General features: G+C 39.3%; 2 protein-coding genes across 2 annotated transcripts; both read right to left on the bottom strand.

The window, feature by feature from the left end:
- Nucleotides 1-1,762: 1,762 nt before the first annotated feature.
- LOC102415793 (olfactory receptor 1L3-like) lies at nucleotides 1,763-2,744 on the bottom strand. Its single transcript, XM_006057798.3, is given in 2 exon segments — nucleotides 1,763-2,548; nucleotides 2,550-2,744. Coding segments are annotated over 2 exon segments (981 nt in total).
- A 10,859-nt stretch (nucleotides 2,745-13,603) lies between these two features.
- On the bottom strand, nucleotides 13,604-14,551 carry LOC102416110 (olfactory receptor 1L1). Its single transcript, XM_006057799.3, has one exon. The coding sequence runs from the start codon at nucleotides 14,534-14,536 to the stop codon at nucleotides 13,604-13,606; it is 933 nt and encodes a 310-aa protein (XP_006057861.2). The 5' UTR covers nucleotides 14,537-14,551.
- Nucleotides 14,552-21,369: the final 6,818 nt, after the last annotated feature.

Raw genomic sequence — 21,369 nt, 5'->3', positions numbered from 1 at the left:
TTTGTTAAAATACAAACATCAGGAGAGAAAGTCACCCTAAACTGTCCTTACCCATAACAACATAATGCATAGTAATTCATCTGACTGCTTTCTTTTCCTTTTTTTTAATTGAAGTATAGTTGACTTATAATATTATATTAGTGCCAGGTGAACAACAGTGATTTGATATTTTTATAGATTATACACTATAGTCTATACCACTTTGGCCACCAGATGCAAAGAACTGACTCATTGGAAAAGACACTGATGCTGGGAAAGATTGAAGGCAGGAGGAGAAGGGGACAGCATAAGATGAGATGGTTGGATGGCATTACCGACTCAATGGGCATGAGTTTGAGCTAGCTCTGGGAGCTGGTGATGGACAGGGAAGCCTGGCGTGCTGCAGTCCATGGGGTGGCAAAGAGTTGGACATGACTGAGTGACTGAACTGATAGACTGTACACCATACAAAGTTATTGTAATGTTATTGACTATATTCCCATTTTGTACATTACATCCCTTGCCTGTGACTTTATTTTATAACTGACACTTATTAATAAGAGATCTTATTCCCTTTCACCTATTTTTCCCGTTCCTACCTGCCCCAAACCGCCCTTCCCCTCTGGCAACCACTGGTTTGTTCTCTGTATTTGTGGTCTGTTTCTGTTTTATGTATTCATTAGCTTTGATTTTTAGATTTGACATATAAATGAAGGCTAGAGTGTTTGTCTTCCTCTCTCTGATTCTGCTTTTCTATATAATTAATTCTCCACCTATATTGAAAGGCTCTTTCATATCAGGCATTCTAAACCAAATGCTTGTAACTATTAGTTTACATCCATTTATCTTTTTTTAAAATTGAAATGCATCCATTGATTTTTTATTCTGCCTCCAGGGGCTATAGGAAACATTTCTGATTACATAGAATAAATAAATCTTCCTTCATTCTGAAAAAATAAACAGATAAAAAAGACATGGAAATATAGGCATTTTCAGAGAGAAAAACACACAGGTAAGGAGACCCTGAGTCTGGTCTGATAAGGAGGTCACCGCCCCCCACTCCAAATACACACACACAGACACACCTGCAAAAAATGTCTGAAGGTTTAAATAGAACAGAGTGGTTATGTATGCATATATATCTTTGCGCACGAATAGATTTCTCGATAGATGTGTGCTGCTGCTGCTGCTAAGTCGCTTCAGTCATGTCCGACTCTGTGCGACCCCATAGACGGAAGCCCACCAGGCTCCCCCATCCCTGGGATTCTCCAGGCAAGAACACTGGAGCGGGTTGCCATTTCCTTCTCCAATGCATGAAAGTGAAAAGTGAAAGGGAAGTCGCTCAGTCATGTCCTGCTCTTAGCGACCCCATGGACTGCAGCCTACCAGGCTCCTCCATCCATGGGATTTTCCAGGCAAGAGTACTGGATTGGGGTGCCATTGCCTTCTCCATGATAGATGTGTACAAAAATTCAAATGCCTAAACTTGGCTGAAGTTATAAATAGATGGAAAAATAGACAGTTCCAAGTAAATATAGAAGGAATAAAGGGGATGTGATTTTTCTAGAATGGAGAGGTATCATGGAGTGAGTCTACAGTTCTAGCATAGGTACCAGGACATGGGTAGAACTATCCAACCACGGCATGATAGAGACCACAGGGTGGAAAACTGTCCACCCAATTGATGAAAGAGTATTTCTCCGTAAAAGACTTCCCTCAGATGCTGATGTGTGTGTGCATGAGTGTGCACATGTGCACACACATCCACACAGACACCTTTCAATCAGGCTCCACGGATTTTGTTGGAATTTGTAGTAGAAAGCCTATTCATTTGAAACTTCATCCTGCTTATCAATTTCTCTAAGCCCTGTTTCATGCCTTTGTTTCTTAAACTGTAGATAAATGGGTTCAACATTGGTGGCAGGACAGTGTAGTTGACGGTTACTATTCGATCTTTGACAGTGTAGCTGGACAATGGCTGGAAATAGACACAGCAAATACTCCCATAAAAGAGAGTCACCACAGTGAGATGGGAGCTGCAGGTGGAGAAGGCTTTGCGTTTTCCAGCAGCTGAGGGAATTTTGAGGACTGCATTGAGGATTCTCAGGTAAGAGATGATGATGCAGACAAATGGGGCCATCACAGAAACCAGCCCTTCTGTCTTGGCGATGACTTCATTGACAGAGGTAGAAGAGCAGGCCAGCTTCAGAACAGGGTTGACATCACAGAAAAAGTGATGGATAACATTTGATGCACAAAAAGTGAGCCGATTCACCAGGAGGACATGCAGGAGGGAGTGAAGGCAGGAGAAAGCTGTGGAGCAGGCCAGTAGCAACATACAGCGCCCATGGTTCATAACAGTGACATAGTGCAAGGGATTGCAGATAGCTACATAGCGGTCAATGGCCATGGCTGCCAGGAGGTAACTGTCCATGTTTCCGAAGACTAGGAAGAAGTACATCTGCACCAGACATTCAGCATAGGAAATGGTCTTTTTCTCTGATAAAAAGTTCACTAACATCTTGGGGACTATAACTGTTGTGTAGCAAATATCAGCAAAGGACAAGATTCTTGCTCAGGAAGAAATACATTGGGTTTTGGAGCTGAGGATCAGAGCAGATAGCCAAGATGATGAGCAGATTTCCCATCAAAGTGACCAGGTACATGATGAGAAAGAGGGCAAAGAGTGGTTTCTGGTTCTCAGGGCAAGAAGAGAGTCCCAAGAGGATGAATTCAGGAAGTCTTGTTAGGTTGGACATTCCCATGGACTTGAATGCACCTGCAGATAAACAATAAGGTCAATGGATGGTTCTTGTCATCTGGGACATGCATCGTTCCATCTTGTTCTTACACTGAGTAGTTATTAATAAATAGAGTTTTTAATGTAATGTTTTTTTCCCCTGAATATGGAGAAATCGAGGTAAAAGTATGTTTTCACTTGTTTTTTAAAAAATCTTAGCAATGGAGAGCTATAGAAAACAGATGCAGAGCGGCATTGGTGAGAGAGAGAAAGAGAGAGAAAGGGCTTTGAGAGCTTGGTTTCCTTTCCCTCTTCCCTACTCTGTGGCTCATAATCACAGGAACCACAGATGCAGTCTGTGAATCAGGTTCAGGTCAGCTTCTGATTAAGGATTATCAGTGACTAACCCACATCTTGATAATCATGAGATAGTCATCTCATCTAGTTTGCAGTTGGTGAATCTTTTTGAATCAAGATGCTTCTTTCCACATCATATATAATGGATCAAGGAAGTCATCTAAAGCACACTGAATTGAATGTAAACAGTTTTAGTGAAAAGAGAGATGGGGAAGGGGAAGTGAGAAAGAGGGAGTGAACTAGCATGAGAAAATGAACTTCCCAATCTCCCTGTTCATCGACTGATAATTCATGTCCTGAGGCCAGAGGAATGTGACTCACAGACAGATGGGTAAAGGAAGATTCAACTTTGGAGTGTAGACATAAAAACTCAACATTTGCATGAACATATTTAGTCTCTAGTGATGACTAATTACTTATTTAGTATCCAGTGATGACTAATTATCTCTCTGAGATCAGAGATTCACACCTTCTTGCCAGGCATTCTCAAAGTTGATTTCTTACCTGGGAAGAACTTTGAAGTCTTGCCTCATCTACTTATTCCACTCTTCCCTTACTTAAGCTCCATGGAATGACTTATCAAAAAGAAGACAAAACTGTGCCAAGAGATAGCATACAGAAAAGGTACCTGATTGACTGCAGACCATTTCCTAATGTTTCTTCAATCTGATGCTCCCTTCCCTGGATTCTTATCATCCTTCACAACCTGCAGATACTTACAGCTCCTGCTTCCCTCCTGGGAGCGTCCTCTAATACTGTGTCACTAAGTCCCTGGTGTTTGGTGGAGGAGAGAGTAAGGAAACAAACATCCATTAATTTTGAGCAGGATCATCTCCATGGATCCAGGAGAATTACATGTTCTGCCTCCCAGGATGGCCCCAAGTCCCTTTCTTCAAACCTGTGGGTCTAGTGTAACCTCTGTTTAGCTTGACATAGGTACCCAAGAGAGACAATAATTTTCCATCCCTGGCTCTTCAACCCCTCTGAGGGCTTACCGGGGCGGTGTCCCATGTTGCACCGAGGATGGAGTACCAGGCAGGGACATCTGGGTTCAGGATCCCCCTTGAGCCTATAAAGTCTCCATTTGCCGTCTCTGAATGCTTCCATTTTAACAAAGGACAACTACTGTCTCTCCATCCCTCCCAGATTTAGATACAGCTGTTAGTTCAGTAGCCGTGGCTTTATGTCACTATCCTCTAACAAAAGGGAGGGTCATAGCCTTTGAACCTAACCTTAGATCACCCTTCCCTGGTGACCCCAAGTCTGCTCAGATATATGATTACCATTCCTTGCTGCCACCACTATGGAAAACCACCAGCTTCAGATCTTCAACTCTTCTCAACTCACGAAAGCACACAGAATCCCTACATCAGGGTCTCGACATGACCCACCAAATACATGTTGTTCATTTCCTGTCACTTAGTGATTCCGGATCACATCTTACAATTCAACCACCTCACTGTCTTGCATTTCTCCCTTCACCTGCATCTCCAGGCTCAAATGCAGCCTCCTATAGGGAGCATTCCTTGGTGACCTGATTAGAATGATATATCTGTCTTCTCTGCACCCTCAGTACCTGAATTTCCATTAAACACAAATCATGTTTACTGTTACATAATCTTTCACTTAAAGGAAGGCAACTAACATTTATGTACTCAGGAATTTATAAGTCTCTCTGACACAAACCACACAACAGCCTCATAACATGTACATTTATTTTCTTCATTGTGTAGTGGCTTAAAAAATAAGGTAGCTGACAAAATATAACTCGAATCAGGGACTCTTTGAAGCCAAACTGTATAGTTGAACTACTACCCTTAAAGGCCTCTCTCTTTTCTTTGACAAAATTAAAACTTTTATGTTAAGACACAGCCTTCTGTTTACTAAGGGAGCTAAAATATTGCCTTATTTTTTTTCTTTGTCAGATTAAACATGAAAGCTTTTGGAGCCCTGAATCAAACCCAGGCCTTATTCCAGATGAGCATGCATGTTCAGTCGCTCAGTCATGTCTGACTCTTTGCAACCCCAACTGTAGCCCACCAGGCTCCTCTGTCCACAGGATTGTCCAGCAGAAATACTGGAGTGGGTTGCCATTTCCTTCTCCTAGGGATCTTCCCAAATCAGGGATTGAACCCATGTCTCCTGCATTGCAGGAGGATTCTTTTACTACTGAGACACCTGGGAAGTCTTTTATTCCAGACACTATGTGCTATATATTGTTCATGATCCAGATATCTTATCAGTAAATCCATATTTTATTAATTTTAAGACACTTTTTTATTTTTATTTTTTTAATTTTATTTTATTTTTAAACTTTACATAATTGTATTAGTTTTGCCAAATATCGAAATAAACCGCCACAGGTATACATGTGTTTCCCATCCTGAACCCTCCTCCCTCCTCCCTCCCCATTCCATCCCTCTGGGTCGTCCCAGTGCACCAGCCCCAAGCATCCAGTATCGTGCATCAAACCTGGACTGGCGACTCGTTTCATACATGATATTATACATGTTTCAATGCCATTCTCCCAAATCTTCCCACCCTCTCCCTCTCCCACAGAGTCCAAAAGACTCTTCTATACATCAGTGTCTCTTTTGCTGTCTCGTACACAGGGTTATTGTTACCATCTTTCTAAATTCCATATATATGCATTAGTATACTGTATTGGTGTTTTTCTTTCTGGCTTACTTCACTGTGTATAATAGGCTCCAGTTTCATCCACCTCATTAGAATGGATTCAAATGTATTCTTTTTAATGGCTGAGTAATACTCCATTGTGTATATGTACCACAGCTTTCTTATCCATTCATCTGCTGATGGACATCTAGGTTGCTTCCATGTCCTGGCTATTATAAACAGTGCTGCGATGAACATTGGGGTACATGTGTCTCTTTCCCTTCTGGTTTCCTCAGTGTGTATGCCCAGCAGTGGGATTGCTGGATCATAAGGCAGCTCTATTTCCAGTTTTTTAAGGAATCTCCACACTGTTCTCCATAGTGGCTGTACTAGTTTGCATTCCCACCAACAGTGTAAGAGGGTTCCCTTTTCTCCACACCCTCTCCAGCATTTATTGCTTGTAGACTTTTGGATCGCAGCCATTCTGACTGGCATGAAATCGTACCTCATAGTGGTTTTGATTTGCATTTCTCTGATAATGAGTGATGTTGAGCATCTTTTCATGTGTTTGTTAGCCATCTGTATGTCTTCTTTGGAGAAATGTCTATTTAGTTCTTTGGCCCATTTTTTGATTGGGTCATTTTTTTTTCTGGAGTTGAGCTGTAGGAGTTGCTTGTATATTCTCGAGATTAGTTGTTTGTCAGTTGCTTCATTTGCTATTATCTTCTCCCATTCTGAAGGCTGTCTTTTCACCTTGCTAATAGTTTCCTTAGTTGTGCAGAAGGCTTTAAGTTTAATTAGGTCCCATTTGTTTATTTTTGCTTTTATTTCCAATATTCTGGGAGGTGGGTCATAGAGGATCCTGCTGTGATGTATGTCAGAGAGTGTTTTGCCTATGTTCTCCTCTAGGAGTTTTATAGTTTCTGGTCTTATGTTGAGATCGTTAATTCATTTTGAGTTTATTTTTGTGTATGGTGTTAGAAAGTGTTCTAGTTTCATTCTTTTACAAGTGGTTGACCAGTTTTCCCAGCACCACTTGTTAAAGAGATTGTCTTTAATCCATTGTATATTCTTGCCTCCTTTGTCAAAGATAAGGTGTCCATATGTGTGTGGATTTATCTCTTGGCTTTCTATTTTGTTCCATTGATCAATATTTCTGTCTTTGTGCCAGTACCATACTGTAAGACACTTTTTTTATACTTTAATATCTCATATTGAGGTTCATTTAAGTTTATGGCGTGTCACAAATAATTGGGAGCATTTTTCTCAATGGTATATTAAAATAATGTATTTTATAATAGATGGTATTTTAGATTTAATTAAATACAATAATTTAGAGTTAAGGAGGTAAAAATGATGTTCAGTTCACCTATGAGTGCATCAGCCCATAAGTATTTGTTATATGTTTACCATGAGCTATACACTCTGTCATCCACTGAGGATATACAGCTCCAAGTAAAAGAGACATAATTTTCCCTTGGCTCTAACACATTAGAATCCCATAGCACCTAGCACCCATCCTTTACTGCAGAGGTTCAAGTTCAAGTGAAAGTTGCTCAGTCGTGTCCAACTCTTTGCGACCCCATGGACTATACAGTCCATGGAATTCTCCAGGCCAGAATTCTGGAGTGGGTAGCCATTCCCTTCTCCAGGGGATCTTCCCAACCCAGGGATTGAACCCAGCTCTCCTGCATTGCAGGAAGATTCTTTACCAGCTGAACCATAAGGGAAGCCCTTACTGCAGGGAGTGCTCAGTAAATATTTATGATATTGACCTAAGCATGGACTAAGCTAACTGCTTAAGCAATATTTTCCAGTGTTAGAAGATGGTAACAAAAATTCCCTTGGTTCTTTGGTTCTACAGTTATTTAACATTTTTCTTATTCATTTCATTCCAATTCTAAAATGTCAATATTTATTTCTATAAAACAGGACTATATTTTTTAAAGTAAAAATTTTCATTTTTCTTATCCTATTTGTGTCAAAGTACAGACCTAAATATATAAAAACCCCTAGGTCATTGTAATTAGCACTCATTCCACTAGTCACTGCTTCTCCTGAGAACTCTACTGTAATTAGATGGTGTAATTAGTAGGTTTCATTTCTAAAGAAAATATTTTACTGTTCTAGAGAAGAAGAAGCAGACTGCTATGGAGGAATTAGGTTTAACTATCATCAAAATGATATGTCTTTATCTAATTACTACTGTTATTGAGTAGTTTTAAATACCAGAACATTGATATTAATTCAAACTAGGGTGTAATAAATATAAGATGCAATCTCCAGGGTAGCATGAAGAAAATAGTTAACTATATATATATAGTTATATAGTTGTATAGTTTTTTATATATATATATATATATAGGGAAATGAGTAGAATCAAAACAGTAAATTTAAAAAATAAATTAGATACAAAAGAAGAAAGTAATGGGGAACTGGGGAACAAAAAAGACATAAGACAGGTAGAAAACAAATAATAAATTGGCAGAAGTTAAGTCCTTCTTTAGCTACAATTACTTTAAATGTAAATGAATTAAACTATTTAATTAAAAAGACAGTGATTGGCTGACTGGATTAAATCAAACAAATGTGATCTAAACATTAACTGTCTACAAGAGATTCACTTTGGATCCAGTGACACAAATAAAAGTGAAAGGGTAGAAAAAGATACTCAGTGAAAATATTAACCAAAATAGAGCTGAGATGGCTTTGGTAATTGTCAGACAAAATAGACTTTAAATAAAAAAAAATGTTACAAGGGGTAAAGAAGGACATTATTTATTGGTAAAAGAGTCAATACCTCAAGAAGATATAAATATTGGGATAATACTCATATATGAGAGGTCTAAAGGAAGAGTGGAAAAAAGCTGCACAAAAATTCTTACTAATTGCAATTTGACAAGTCATAATAAGACAGAGTAAATTATCAAAGGGAAAATGTGGAAACATGCTAATCTAAGGCTCCTCTTTGAGAATAAAAAATAATATCAGAAAAAATTTTCTGTAAGGAGATAATTAGCTCTAATCAGAAGGAGATTATGAAATTTATCCTTTGAACTTAAAAAAGCATTTTTCAGATGTTGGTCTATAAAATGATAAAAATAGAAAGAACTAAACAAAGGTCTTTTGCTAACCAATTAATCATATTGAAATGAAGGTCTCAATGTCAGTTAGACTTAACTATGCTTATCATAAATGCAGGTTTACTCTGTTGCCTTTTCTTTTCAGTTAATATTAGAGGTAAGACTTTTCTGCTCTTAAATTGCTTTTTATTCAGTCATCAAAAGTGAAAATTTGTTTGAGATAACTGTAAAAAGTCATCAAACACGTCTAGGAGAAGAGATAATGACTGTTTATAAAGTATATTTTTGAAATTGAAGTGTAGTTGATTTACAATGCTGTGTGAGTTTCAGGAGTACATCAAAGTGTTATATATATATATATATATGTATGTATCTTAATATATGCATAATTATATGTTTCTTTTCAGAATCTTTTCCATTATAGGTTATTGCAAAATATTGAGTACAATTCCCTGTCCTATACAGTAGGTCCTTGTTGGTTATCTATTTTATACATATATGTTAATCTCAAATTCCTAACTTATTCCTCCCACACTTCCTCTTTGGAACCACATTTATTTTCTATGTATGTGAGTCTATTTCTGTTTTGCTTATAAGTTCATTTGTATTTTTTTTTAAGATTCTGCATTTAAGCAATAGCATATGATATTTGTTTTTGTCTGGCTTACTTCACCTGGTATGATAATCTCTAGGTCTGTCCATGTTGCTGCAAATGGCATTATTTTTTATGGCTGAGTAGTATTCCACTGAATATACATATGTATACCCCACTTCTTCTTTATCCATTCATCTGTTGGTGGACATTTAGGTTGCTTCCATATCTTGGCTACTGTAAATAGTGCTTCAGTGAACACTGGGGTGCATGTATCTTTTTGAATTATGATTTTCTCCAGATATATGCCCAGGAGTAGGATTGCTAGATCATATGGTAGCTCTATTTTTAGTTTCTTAAGGAACCTCCATATTGCTCTCCTTAGTGGCTGTGCCAAATTACATTCTCTTAACAGTGTAGGCGGGTTTGTTATACAGTGCATTTTCATTCATTGTTGACAGTATAACTAAACTGTAGATGAAGTCTTTGGTTTAAAAAATATTTTTCTACTCTCCTGGGTCATCCTTTCTCCCCAGATTATAAATGAGTGGAGCAAGTTTTAGTTTAGAGATAGAATCACAAGTCAGTGTACTCCTTCTGACGAAGTTAAGGCAGACATTTTGAATTAAATGACTCTGTTTCTAAACCTAAATATACCTTGGTGCTTTAATTAGGGTCCAGCAAGTTGCATTTCCCCTCCTGTCATGGGAACAAACCCAGGCACCTGAGAGAGCATGATCTTATTGGCAGCATATCTGTCTTTGAATTCCTGCTCCCTGTCCTACAAGCTGAATGACTTGAGGTAAGGCACTTCTCTTCGAGCCCCAATATATTTAATCCATAGAACAGAATTAATAAGGTCGACCTCATTGGATTGTGAGCATTAAATGAGATCACATGGTAAAAGTAAAGACTTGCTTATATAGTTCCCTTAATTTCTTCTTACAATGTTCATCCTACTTGTAATGACTTCTTCCATATCAGCTGGTCTGAAAGACCCATGAGGGAGGGGACATATTTCATTTCATTTATTACTGGATCACCAGCATCTAAGACAGAGACTGGTGTATAGTAGATGCCCAGTGGTTTTTCTCAATGTGTACCTATTATGGCCTAACAATGATTGACATACACGTAGCAGCAGTGGGATAGGGCTAAGATTGAAGAGAGGGATCACAGTATATATGATTTTTTCAGCTAAGCAGAGGGAAGTGATCCTCAGTATCTGGAGGAAAAACAAGAACCTATGGATGATATTGATGTTGCTGCTGCTGCTAATAAAAATGACAGTAAACAACGCTGACGAGCAATTGCTGTGTTAAGTACCTGTGATGGATATTGTCATGCACTTCCCAGATCCTCCCTTAGGAATGAAGGACTTATTTGCCCCAGTAATTGCAGGGCGGGAGCTGCTGACAGACAGCCCTCTGCTATCAGTTCCCTTTGGAGTACTGACAAACACTCATGCTCATGCTCATGCTCAGTCACTCAGTCATATCTGACTCTTTGTGACCCCATGGACTATAGCCCGCCAAGCCCCTCTGTTCATGGGATTCAGGCAAGAATAACCGGAGTGGGTTGCTATTTCCTCCTCCAGGAGACCTTCCGGACTCAGAGATTGAATCCAAGTCTCCTGTGGCTCCTGCACTGGCATGCAGATTCTTGACCACGGAGCCATCTGGGAAGCCCATAATTGACAACATTGTGTAAATTTAAGACATATAGTGTGATGATTTGAGATATTTAGGTATTGTGAAATGATTATCACAATAAGGTTAGTCAACACATCTGTCGCCTCACCTAGTTATTGTGTGTGTATGATGAAAACACTTAAGATTTATTGTCTTAGACCTGTGTTTGTGCAGCTGAGACTTATGTCTCACTTTTTTGCCTTGTGAATCCTTACAATAACCCTTTACAAAAATCCCCTTGGCAATGTTGAATTTTACCCAAGTCCTGTGCTCCTGGAAGACAAAGTTAGAAGAACCCATCCATCCTTTTGTGTCATGGAAAATGGCTGAACTTTGACCCACCCTCAGCCAGAGTCAGAATACAACCCCTCCTTAGTGACTCCTCTGTAGCATCCATTGACCTCAGGGAAAAACTTACCCTGATCAACTATCCAATCTCACTGCTGCCACCGGTTCATCACACTTTTCTATGCATGGTTCTTTCTAGCCTCATTCTCTTCTCCCTTTTAAAAAAGTCATTTTCTTTCTGACCTTTGAGACCCCTGCAGATCTCATGGTTGGGGGTTCCTCCCAATTGAAATAGCAGCCTCTCTTCTATTGCCCTAGGTCTTTCTTTCCTCTTGCAATAATCCTTTCAAATAAAGTCTCTTCTTCCTTAAGTCTGAAGATATTAGTTAATTTGACACCTGTTCCTTAAAAGTATGCGTGGTCCACAAACAACAAAGATTTACTGTATAGCACAGGGAACTATATTCAATATCTTATAATAACCTAGAATGGAAAATAATCCTATATATATATATATATATATATATATATATATATATATATATATGAACTGAATCACTTTGCTGTATACCTGAAACTAATACACTATAATAAAACTTCAATTAAAATTATACTTCAATTAAAAAAAGTGTGTGTTCCTCTATACCTTGTAAACTCAAACAACCCAAATAGTACAACATTTGCTCCAAATGCTTGCATTGTCTGTTATTTTGTTTCCTCAGGATCCCACAGATTTTTGGCCATCAGATTGTTGACTTATGAACTAGCACATAATCTTTGTTTCCAAGTCTGGTAGACTGGCATATGGTGGACAAGAAACAGAAATTAGTTCAACAGACAAGTGAATTCACAAACCTCTAAATTTCCAAATTCAAAAATGTATGGACTAGCAGTGACTTTAATATTTTTCAGAACTTACAAATGAACAAGAGCATTTTCTCCTACCCAATTTGATAATTTCTGTAGCTTGGATTAAATTTGTTGAGAAAGAAGAATCCCCAGTAGTTGAAAACACCTACTACTGGAGTAACTGGTACCTAATATTTACTGCCTGGGAAAGTGGTGCAGTTGAATTCAGGTCAAATGAAATGAATAAGGAAGGGCATAATGTTTCTTTAGTTGTGACCGGTGGAGAGCAGGAAGAAGAACACTGAAATGATGGGTACTTGAGGATGTGACCAAGAACTGGTTCATCAAGAGTCATCTGGTAGGCTGTTTTTTTTTTTTTTTTAATATAATAATTTTAGAAATCAGGTCCTGAGCTTTGAGGTGGTGCAGAGGAAGGAGTCATTCTGATCTTTATAATCAGAGACAGAGATCTTGTTATTGAGGAGCCTTTGGACTAATGTGCTGAAGTCTCTCTCATGCACGCACAAAAACACTCAGATTTAAATGACTACATAAGAAAACTCAGACTTATAAATAAGGATGTGTGTGTGTGCTAAGTTGCTTCAGTCATGTCTGACTCTGTGACCCTATGGATTTCAGCCTGCCAGGCTCCTCTGTCCATGGGATTCTCTTGGCAAGAATACTGGAATGGGTTGCTGTACCTTCCTGCAGGGGATCTTCCTGACCCAGGGATCAAACATACGTCTCTTATGTCTCCTGCATTGGCAGGTGGGTTCTTACCACTAACATAACCTGGGAAGCCCCATGAATAACAATACTCAAGAGTTTGAAGTGATTAAACTCAAGTCCAGGAGGGATTTTGGCAGGGTTAGAGTTCAGAGAGGGGCTTCCCAGGTGGTGCAGTGGTAAAGAATCTGCCAGTCAATGCAGGAGATGGGGGTTCAACTTCTGGGTTTAGAAGATCCTCTGGAGCAGGAAATGGCAACCTGCTCCAGTATTCTTGGCTGGAAAATTCCATGGACAGAGCAGCCTGGCAGGCTACAGTCCATGGAATCTCAAAGAGTTGGACATGACAAAGTGACTGAGCACAGGATTAAGTGAAAGAGATTCTCTTTCTGAAAGGAGAATCAAAGTTTGATTGAGATTTAGATCCAGGCACAGAGAACAAGATTCAGGTAGTCTTTGTCCCAGCCAGATAATATTAGAGACCACTGGGAAGGAGGCATCATATTTAGCAGTAGCTTCAACATACTAGCTTCAACACTAGCTTCAACACGTGATAAGCATTCTTTTTATCAGGAACGAACCACCATTGAAAATACCATCCTTCAGAATCTCATCACAGACATTAAAAACCTGCAGTCAGGAGCAAGAGATTTGTAGGATTCTACTAAGACCTCAGCTCCTCTTATTGACCTTTCACTCTGTGCATGAGTTTCATCAAGCCCTGCTTCATGTCTTTGTTTCTTAGGCTATAGATAAATGGGTTTAGCATTGGAGTCAATATGGTGTAGACAATTGTTGCTATTCTATCTTTGACTGTATAGTTGGACAGGGGCTTGAAATAGACATAGCTGATGCTTCCATAAAACAGGGTCACCACTGTGAGATGAGAGCCACAGGTGGAAAATGCTTTGTACTTCCCAGCAGCTGAAGGGATCTTCAGAACAGTAATGAAAATTCTCAAATAAGAGATGATGATGCATGAAAAGGGGGTCATTATGATGGCTAATCCTTCTGTCATGACTGTGATTTCCTTGACCAAATGGGAGGAACAGGACAATTTTAGCACTGGCTGGTCATCACAGAAAAAGTGATGAATGACATTGGAGGCACAGAAGATGAGTTGGTTGGTCAGGAGAATATGCAAGAGAGAGTGGAGGTGTGAAATGCAGAAGGAGAGGACCAGGAGCAAGACACAGCATCTGTGGTTCATGATGGTGATGTAGTGGAGGGGGTTGCAGATGGCAACATAGCGGTCAATGGCCATGGCTGCCAGGAGGTAACTGTCTGTATTTCCAAAAGCAATAAAGAAGTACATCTGAGTCAAACACTCACCATAAGAGATTGTCTTTGTCTTTGATAAGAAGTTTGCTAGCATCTTGGGGATGATGACAGTCACATAGCAGATGTCAACAAAGGAGAGGACACTCAGGAAAAAGTACATGGGTGTCTGGAGGCGAGTGTCTGAGCGGATGGTCAGGATGATGAGCAGGTTTCCTATCACAGTGATGAGGTAAATGGGGAGAAACATTACAAAGAGTGGCTTCTGATCTTCAGGTCGAGAGGAGAGTCCCAGGAGGATGAATTCGGTGGGCCGTGTTATGTTCGTTCTTCCCATAGTCTTGGGTTCACCTAAAGAGAAGTCATCATTATGAAAGATTCTTCCAACATATGATAAATTCTTAGAATTTTTCTATTTGTTCTTCTTATCAGCAATTAGAACAACTAAGGATATTACTATTACCTGGACTGTAGCTTCTTTCTATTAGTGTTGAAAATTCAGAAATCAATACATACTTTAACTTCCTTTCAGTTTTCTACTGTAAAGCAAAAGTATTACAGAAAAGGGAAAGAGAAGAGAGACAGGGAGAGGGAATGAGAGTGGAAAAATTGTTTTCCGTTTGAGGATTTTCAGGAGCTAATTCATGGAAGCGTGGTCAGTAGTTTGCTCTCCTGTTTAATTGCCAGCCAACAGAATGATGGTTTTCTTTAATTCAGATGTTTCTTTCTGCATCAATGATTCTGGATGTTGAAAATCATCTGAAAAGGACATCAGAATAGGAGATCACCCAATAATTATTCCACACTCTTCACTCTTTGGTGAAACCTTATTGGAGTGAAACAATAAGCAGGAAGACATAAAAGATAGGCAGACAGAGATCATAGGATAATAAAAAACATTTCTTTGTAATGATAAAATCAATTCCATTCTTGGTGCCCAACCCCTGATCTAAAACGGCATGTGCTTGTTTGTGTTGGTGCAATTCTTTTCCAGTTTCCTGTCTTAGTTATAGGCCTCCCAGAAAAACTACAGGAAAGGCACCTGATCTTAGACAGGATTTCAACCCTCATGAATCTGAAAGGTGTGTTCTTGCCTCCTCTGGGCCCTCCACATGCTAAGGGCACTGTAGACACTCATAGACTTCACCCTCTCTCAAGGGAGCATCCTTTGAGACTTTCAGGAAGTCCCTGAAGTTCAGATGGAGGAGACACTAGAAAACAAGGCAACAACTATTGAAGTTTTGGAGTTTCTTCCCCAAGGAGGCTGGGGAGTGTCAGTGCTTTCATTCTCTCCTGGAAACCATCCTCTTGACTTATCTCCTTCAGGCCAAAAAGAGACCACAGTGACTGGCTCTCCCAAACTTCCTGAGAATTATCCTTAGTATCATTCCATACTGTTCACACAAAAAGACAATATATAAGGTGGGAGGGCATTTTTTCAGGGTCCACATGGCTTTAGATTATAAAGACTTGAACATCTGATGCCATCAGTAATTTTCCCATCTCTCAGGCTTAGAAGAAGCCCCTGGTTGGGTAAGGTTCTCAGAACTTCAGAACATAAAAATTCATAAGGTGAAGGCTTTAGATGCCAGAATTTACTCTTTACTCTTCCATTCCCAGGTCTACTTGTAAAATACTGATGTATGACCCTTGGTTTTCCAGTGAGGAAAACCATCAGGTGAATATATTTTATGCTTTATGGAATCTTGAGTTCCATGTTCCATTTGGGCCATCTCACTTTGTGTGCACTGCAGAATTCCCAAGGTAGGACCCAAATTACACCTTCTCCCAGTACAACCATCACCCAAGAATATCCTGTTCTTCATGACTCATTGCCCCCTTACCCATTTATACTATCATGCCTTTGTTTATTGACCTTCATCTACTATGCCTAACCTGGGAGGCTTAAAATTGGCCTCTTCCAGGACACTTTGCTTGGTGGTCTACCGTTGGACTGGGCTTGTCTTCTGTCCTCTTTGAACACTTGGGCCCTCCATTCTAAGTAAGAACTCAGTCTCTTTGTCTGACAGCTTATTGTTTAGTTGATAAATTGTATCCGACTCTTTTCCAACCCCATGGCCTGTAGCCTGCCAGACTCCTCTGCCCATGGGATTTCCCAGGCAGGGATACTGGTATGGGTTGCCATTTCCTTTTCCAGGGGATCTTCCTGACCCAGGGATCAAACCTGTGTCTCCTGCATTGACAGGAGGATTCTTTACCAGTGAGCCACCTGGAAAGTCCCTGACTGCTTATACATTAATTTAAAAAGTAACAAATTAGGGAATCCCCTGGTGGCCCGGTGGATATGACTTGGTGCTTTCAATGCTGTGGCTCAGGTTCAATCACTGGTCAGGGCAACTAAGATCCCACAAGTCTCATGGCACAGCCAAAAGAGAGAGAAATGTCACAAATTAATAACTTAGTGAGTACTTTCTCTGTGCTATCCACTCCCCTAACTGAAGCAAATGTAGTATCTCATTTAATTATTGCATCATTTTTATAAGGTAGGTGGCCTTATTTTCTTTACTTTGAAGATGAGGAGTCTGAACTCAGAAAGGTGAAATATATTGCCCAATGTAACACAACTAGGAAGTGACTGAATCAATTTTTAAAATTTCTCATGAGTTTATTTGACTCATACTTGACACTATGCTCTTAACCAGCCACTCTACTGCTTATTCATGATGCTAGCAAAAATGGTTTGCTGAATAACAATTCTCAAATAAATCATATTGCAAAAAATATGAACTATTTCTTATTAAGGTTTAAAAAGCACATTATAAATTTAAGCTATATCCCACTAGACTGAATATTCCTTGAGATCAGTAATTATGCCTGTTAACATCTGATTGCTCCAATCAATTAATTCATAAATATTTCTTGAAGGTTTACCTTCAAGATGTCAGGAATTGTACTAGGTGCTAGAGATACAGTGGAGTATAAAACAGAGGCAGTTTCTACCAACTTTTGTGTCACCCAATACCTTTATTTGTCCAAGATAGCAGTTCCTTAATAAACAATCATGGTATTTCCTCATTATTTTGTTTGTGGTAATTTGAAATAAAATATATAAAAGTACAAATGGGAAAATAATCTATGCTCCCATCACCCAAAAGGATTGACTACAGTAACATTTTGTCTTATTTTCTTTCAGTCTTTCAAAAAATTCATTTATTCACACATTTTTATAGATATTTATAAAGTGATTATTATGGGAGCTGTTTCATTTGCTTTCTAAGCACTGACTCATTTTTATCCTACTAATAAGGTAGGTACTATCTTTTTTTTTTTTGGTATTATCTTTCAATTAAAAAATTAAAGCAATTTATTGAGGTATGAATATTTATTTATTTATTGGCTGCAATGAGTCTTCACTGCTGCATATGGGCTTTCTGTAGTTGCAGTGAATGGGGGCTTCTCTTTGCTGGGACCAGCCCAACAACGAACCGACCTGAGGGAGCGGCACCGCAGAAGAGAAAAGAAAAAGAAGACTCAGAAATAAAGTTGCCATTCGCAGGCAAAAGCCCAGATCCTAATCCTTGCATGCCTTTTATTGTTAACATCTACTTCCTTATCAGTGCTCTAGAGATATCTGTTCTTTACAATCTCAGATCAGGATTAAATATATACAATGCACAGTCCTCAATGTCAAACCTTCAAGCCTTTCATGACTCTTCGGCTAGTGATGCCCTTTCTCAGCACCTCCCTCGAGTCTCTGGTTATGGGAAGAGTCACTAATGGTTTTCCATTGGTCACATCAATACTTCAACATCGTGTTTTCAAGATGTCTTTCCATGATGTACTTTTTACTGCTCCCAGCCCTTCGCCTGGAGGTGATGAGAAAGTCATTCTTATTTTTCAATGAAGCCCTGTTATTATAGTACAGGCTTGTGCATAGCATATTCCCTACACTCTTCCTTGCAGTGCACGGGCTTCTCATTGTGGTGGCTTCCCTTCTTGACAGAGCACAAGCTCTAGGTGCATGGGCTTCAGAAGTTGCAGCACATGGGCTTAGCTCCTCAGCGTGTAGAATCTTTCTGGATCAAGGATCAAACCTGTTTCCCCTGCATTGTTAGGCAGATTCTTATCACAGTACTACCAGGGACGAGGTATGATTAACATGTACAAGCTTTAGATATTTAGTGTATGCAGTTTGATGACTTTGTGGCTAAGGGGCTTCCCTGGTGGCTCAGTGGTTAAAGCGTCTGCCTGGAATGCGGGAGACCCGGGTTTGATCCCTGGGTCAGGAAGATCCCCTGGAGAAGGAAATGGCACCCCACTCCAGTACTCTCGCCTGGAGAATCCCATGGACAGAGGAGCCTGGTAGGCTACAGTCCATGGGGTTGCAAAGAGTCAGACACGACTGAGCGACTTCACTTTCACTTTCACACACCGGTGAAACCATCAACACCAAGGCCATAAACGTGTTCTATACTTTCCGAAGTTTCCTCCCACACCATCTACGATGATGGTGGTGATGAACACTTAACATAAGATCCACCAACCCCCTTAGAAAATTTTAAGCATACAATAGAGTACTGTTAGCTATAGGTACTATGCTACACAGTGGATATCCAAAACATTTATCCTTTGACCTTTACCTATCAGCCTCTCCCTTTTATTAACCCCTGGAACCACCATTCTACTCTCTGCTTCTCTGAGTTTGGCTGTTTTAGAGTCTACCTACATAAGTAAGATCACGCAAATGTTTTTTTTCTGTTTCTGGCTAGTTTTGCTTAACATAATGTCTTCCTGCATTCATGCAGTCACAAATGACAATATGTTAAGGCTGAATAATATCCCACTATATGTATATACTGCATTTTATTTATCCATTCATCTGTCAATGAACATTTCGGTTGTTTCCATATCTTGGCTATTATAAATAATGCTGCATGGAACATGGGAGTGCAGCAGGTATCTCTTTGAGATCTTGATTTCAATTCCTTTAGATAAACCAAGAAGGGGATTCCTATATCACATGGTGGTTCTAATTTTTTGAGGAATTTCCATATAGGTTTTCATAGTAGTGCTTGTACCGAGTTGCTTAGCAATGTCCTACTCTTTTTTTTTTTAACATTAAAATTTTTTTGGTTTATTTTTTAAAAAATTATTTATTGTTTATTTATTTAGTTTATGATCTGTGGTTTATTTTATTTTTTAATATAAATTTATTTATTTTAATTGGAGGCTAATTACAATATTGTATTGGTTTTGCCATACATCCACATGGGTGTATACGTGTTCCCCATCCTGAACCCCCTTCCCACCTCCCTCTGCATACCATCCCTCTGGGTCGTCTCAGTGCACCAGCCCCGAGCATCCTGTATCATGCATTGAACCTGGACTGGCGACTCGTTTCATATATGATATTATACATATTTCAATGTCATTCTCCCAAATCATCCCACCCTCTCCCTCTCCCACAGAGTCCAAAAGACTGTTTTATACATCTGTGTCTCTTTTGCTGTCTCGCATATAGGGTTATCGTTACCATCTTTCTAAATTCCATATATGTGTGTTAGTATACTGTATTGGTGTTTTTCTTTCTGGCTTACTTCACTCTGTATAATAGGCTCCAGTTTCATCCACCTCATTAGAACTGATTCAAATGTATCCTTTTTAATGGCTGAGTAATACTCCATCGTGTGTATGTACCACAGCTTTCTTATCCATTTGTCTATTGATGGACATCTAGGTTGCTTCCATGTCCTGGCTATTATAAACAGTGCTGTGATGAACACTGGGGTACACGTATCTCTTTCAATTCTGGTGTTTTCTGTGTGTATGCCCAGCAGTGGGATTGCTGGGTCATATGGAAGTTCTATTTCCAGTTTTTTAAGGAATCTCCACACTGTTCTCCATAGTGGCTGTACTAGTTTGCATTCCCACCAACAGTGTAAGAGGGTTCCCTTTTCTGCACACCCTCTCCAGCATTTTTTGCTTGTAGACTTTTGGATAGCAGCCATTCTGACTGGCGTGAAATGGTACCTCACTGTGGTTTCGATTTGCATTTCTCTGATAATGAGTGATGTTGAGCATCTCTTCATGTGTTTGTTAGCCATCTGTATGTTTCTTTGGAGAAATGGCTGTTTAGTTCTTTGGCCCATTTTTTGATTGGGTCACTTATTTTTCTGGAATTGAACTGCAGGAGTTGATTGTATATTTTTGAGATTAATTCTTTGTCAGTTGCTTCATTTGCTATTATTTTCTCCCATTCTGAAAGCTGTCTTTTCACCTTGCTTATAGTTTATTTATTTTTTAATTGAAGGATAATTGCTTTGCAGAATTCTGTTGTTTTCTGTCAAACATTATGACCCTTTGGACTGTAATCTGCCAGGCTCCTCAATCCATGGGATTCTTCAAATGAGAATACTAGAGTGGGTTGCCATGCCCACTCTTCCTGACCCAGGAGTTGAACCTGAGACTCCTATGTCTCTTGCGTCGCAGGCAGATTCTTTGCTGCTAAGTTGCTTCAGTTGTGTCTGACTCTGTGCGACCCCATAGATGGCAGCCCACCAGGCTCCGCCGTCCCTGGAATTCTCCAGGCAAGAACACTGGAGTAGGTTGCCATTTCCTTCTCCAGTGCATGAAAGTGAAAAGTGAAAGTGAAGGCACTCGTGTCCAACTCCCAGCGACCCCATGGACTGCAGCCCACCAGGCTCCTCCGCCCATGGGATTTTCCAGAAAAAAGTACTGGAGTGGGGTGCCATTGCCTTCTCTGGGCAGATTCTTTACCCACTTACATTTCTTCCAACAGTGTACAAGGGTTTCCTTTTTTTTTAACCTTAAAAAAAAGTTTTTCTTTTTTTTAAAAGTAATAACCATTCTAACAAATGTGTGATGATAACTTATTATGGTTTTGATTTTCACTTCCCTAATAGTAATGCTGGTCATCTTTTCATGTACCTCTTGGATATTTGTATGTCTTCTTTGGAAAAAAAGTCTATTCAGTTGTGCTTTGCCCAATTTTTAATTGAGTTACTTGTTTTTCCGCAAAGTTGTATGAACTCCTTATATATTTTGGATATTAACCCCTCATCAGATGTATGGTTTGCAAATATTTTTCATGTTATGTAGCTTGCCTTTTCATTTTGTTGATGGTTTCCTTTTCTGTGTAGAAACCTTTTAGTTTAAACAGTCCTGCTTAATTATTTTTGCTTCTGTTTT

The sequence above is a fragment of the Bubalus bubalis genome, chromosome 12 (assembly GCF_019923935.1).
Source record: "Bubalus bubalis isolate 160015118507 breed Murrah chromosome 12, NDDB_SH_1, whole genome shotgun sequence".
NCBI classification, from domain to species: Eukaryota; Metazoa; Chordata; class Mammalia; order Artiodactyla; family Bovidae; genus Bubalus; species Bubalus bubalis.
Note: the sequence above shows the minus strand (reverse complement) of the source record. Positions and strands in the feature narration are given on the sequence as shown.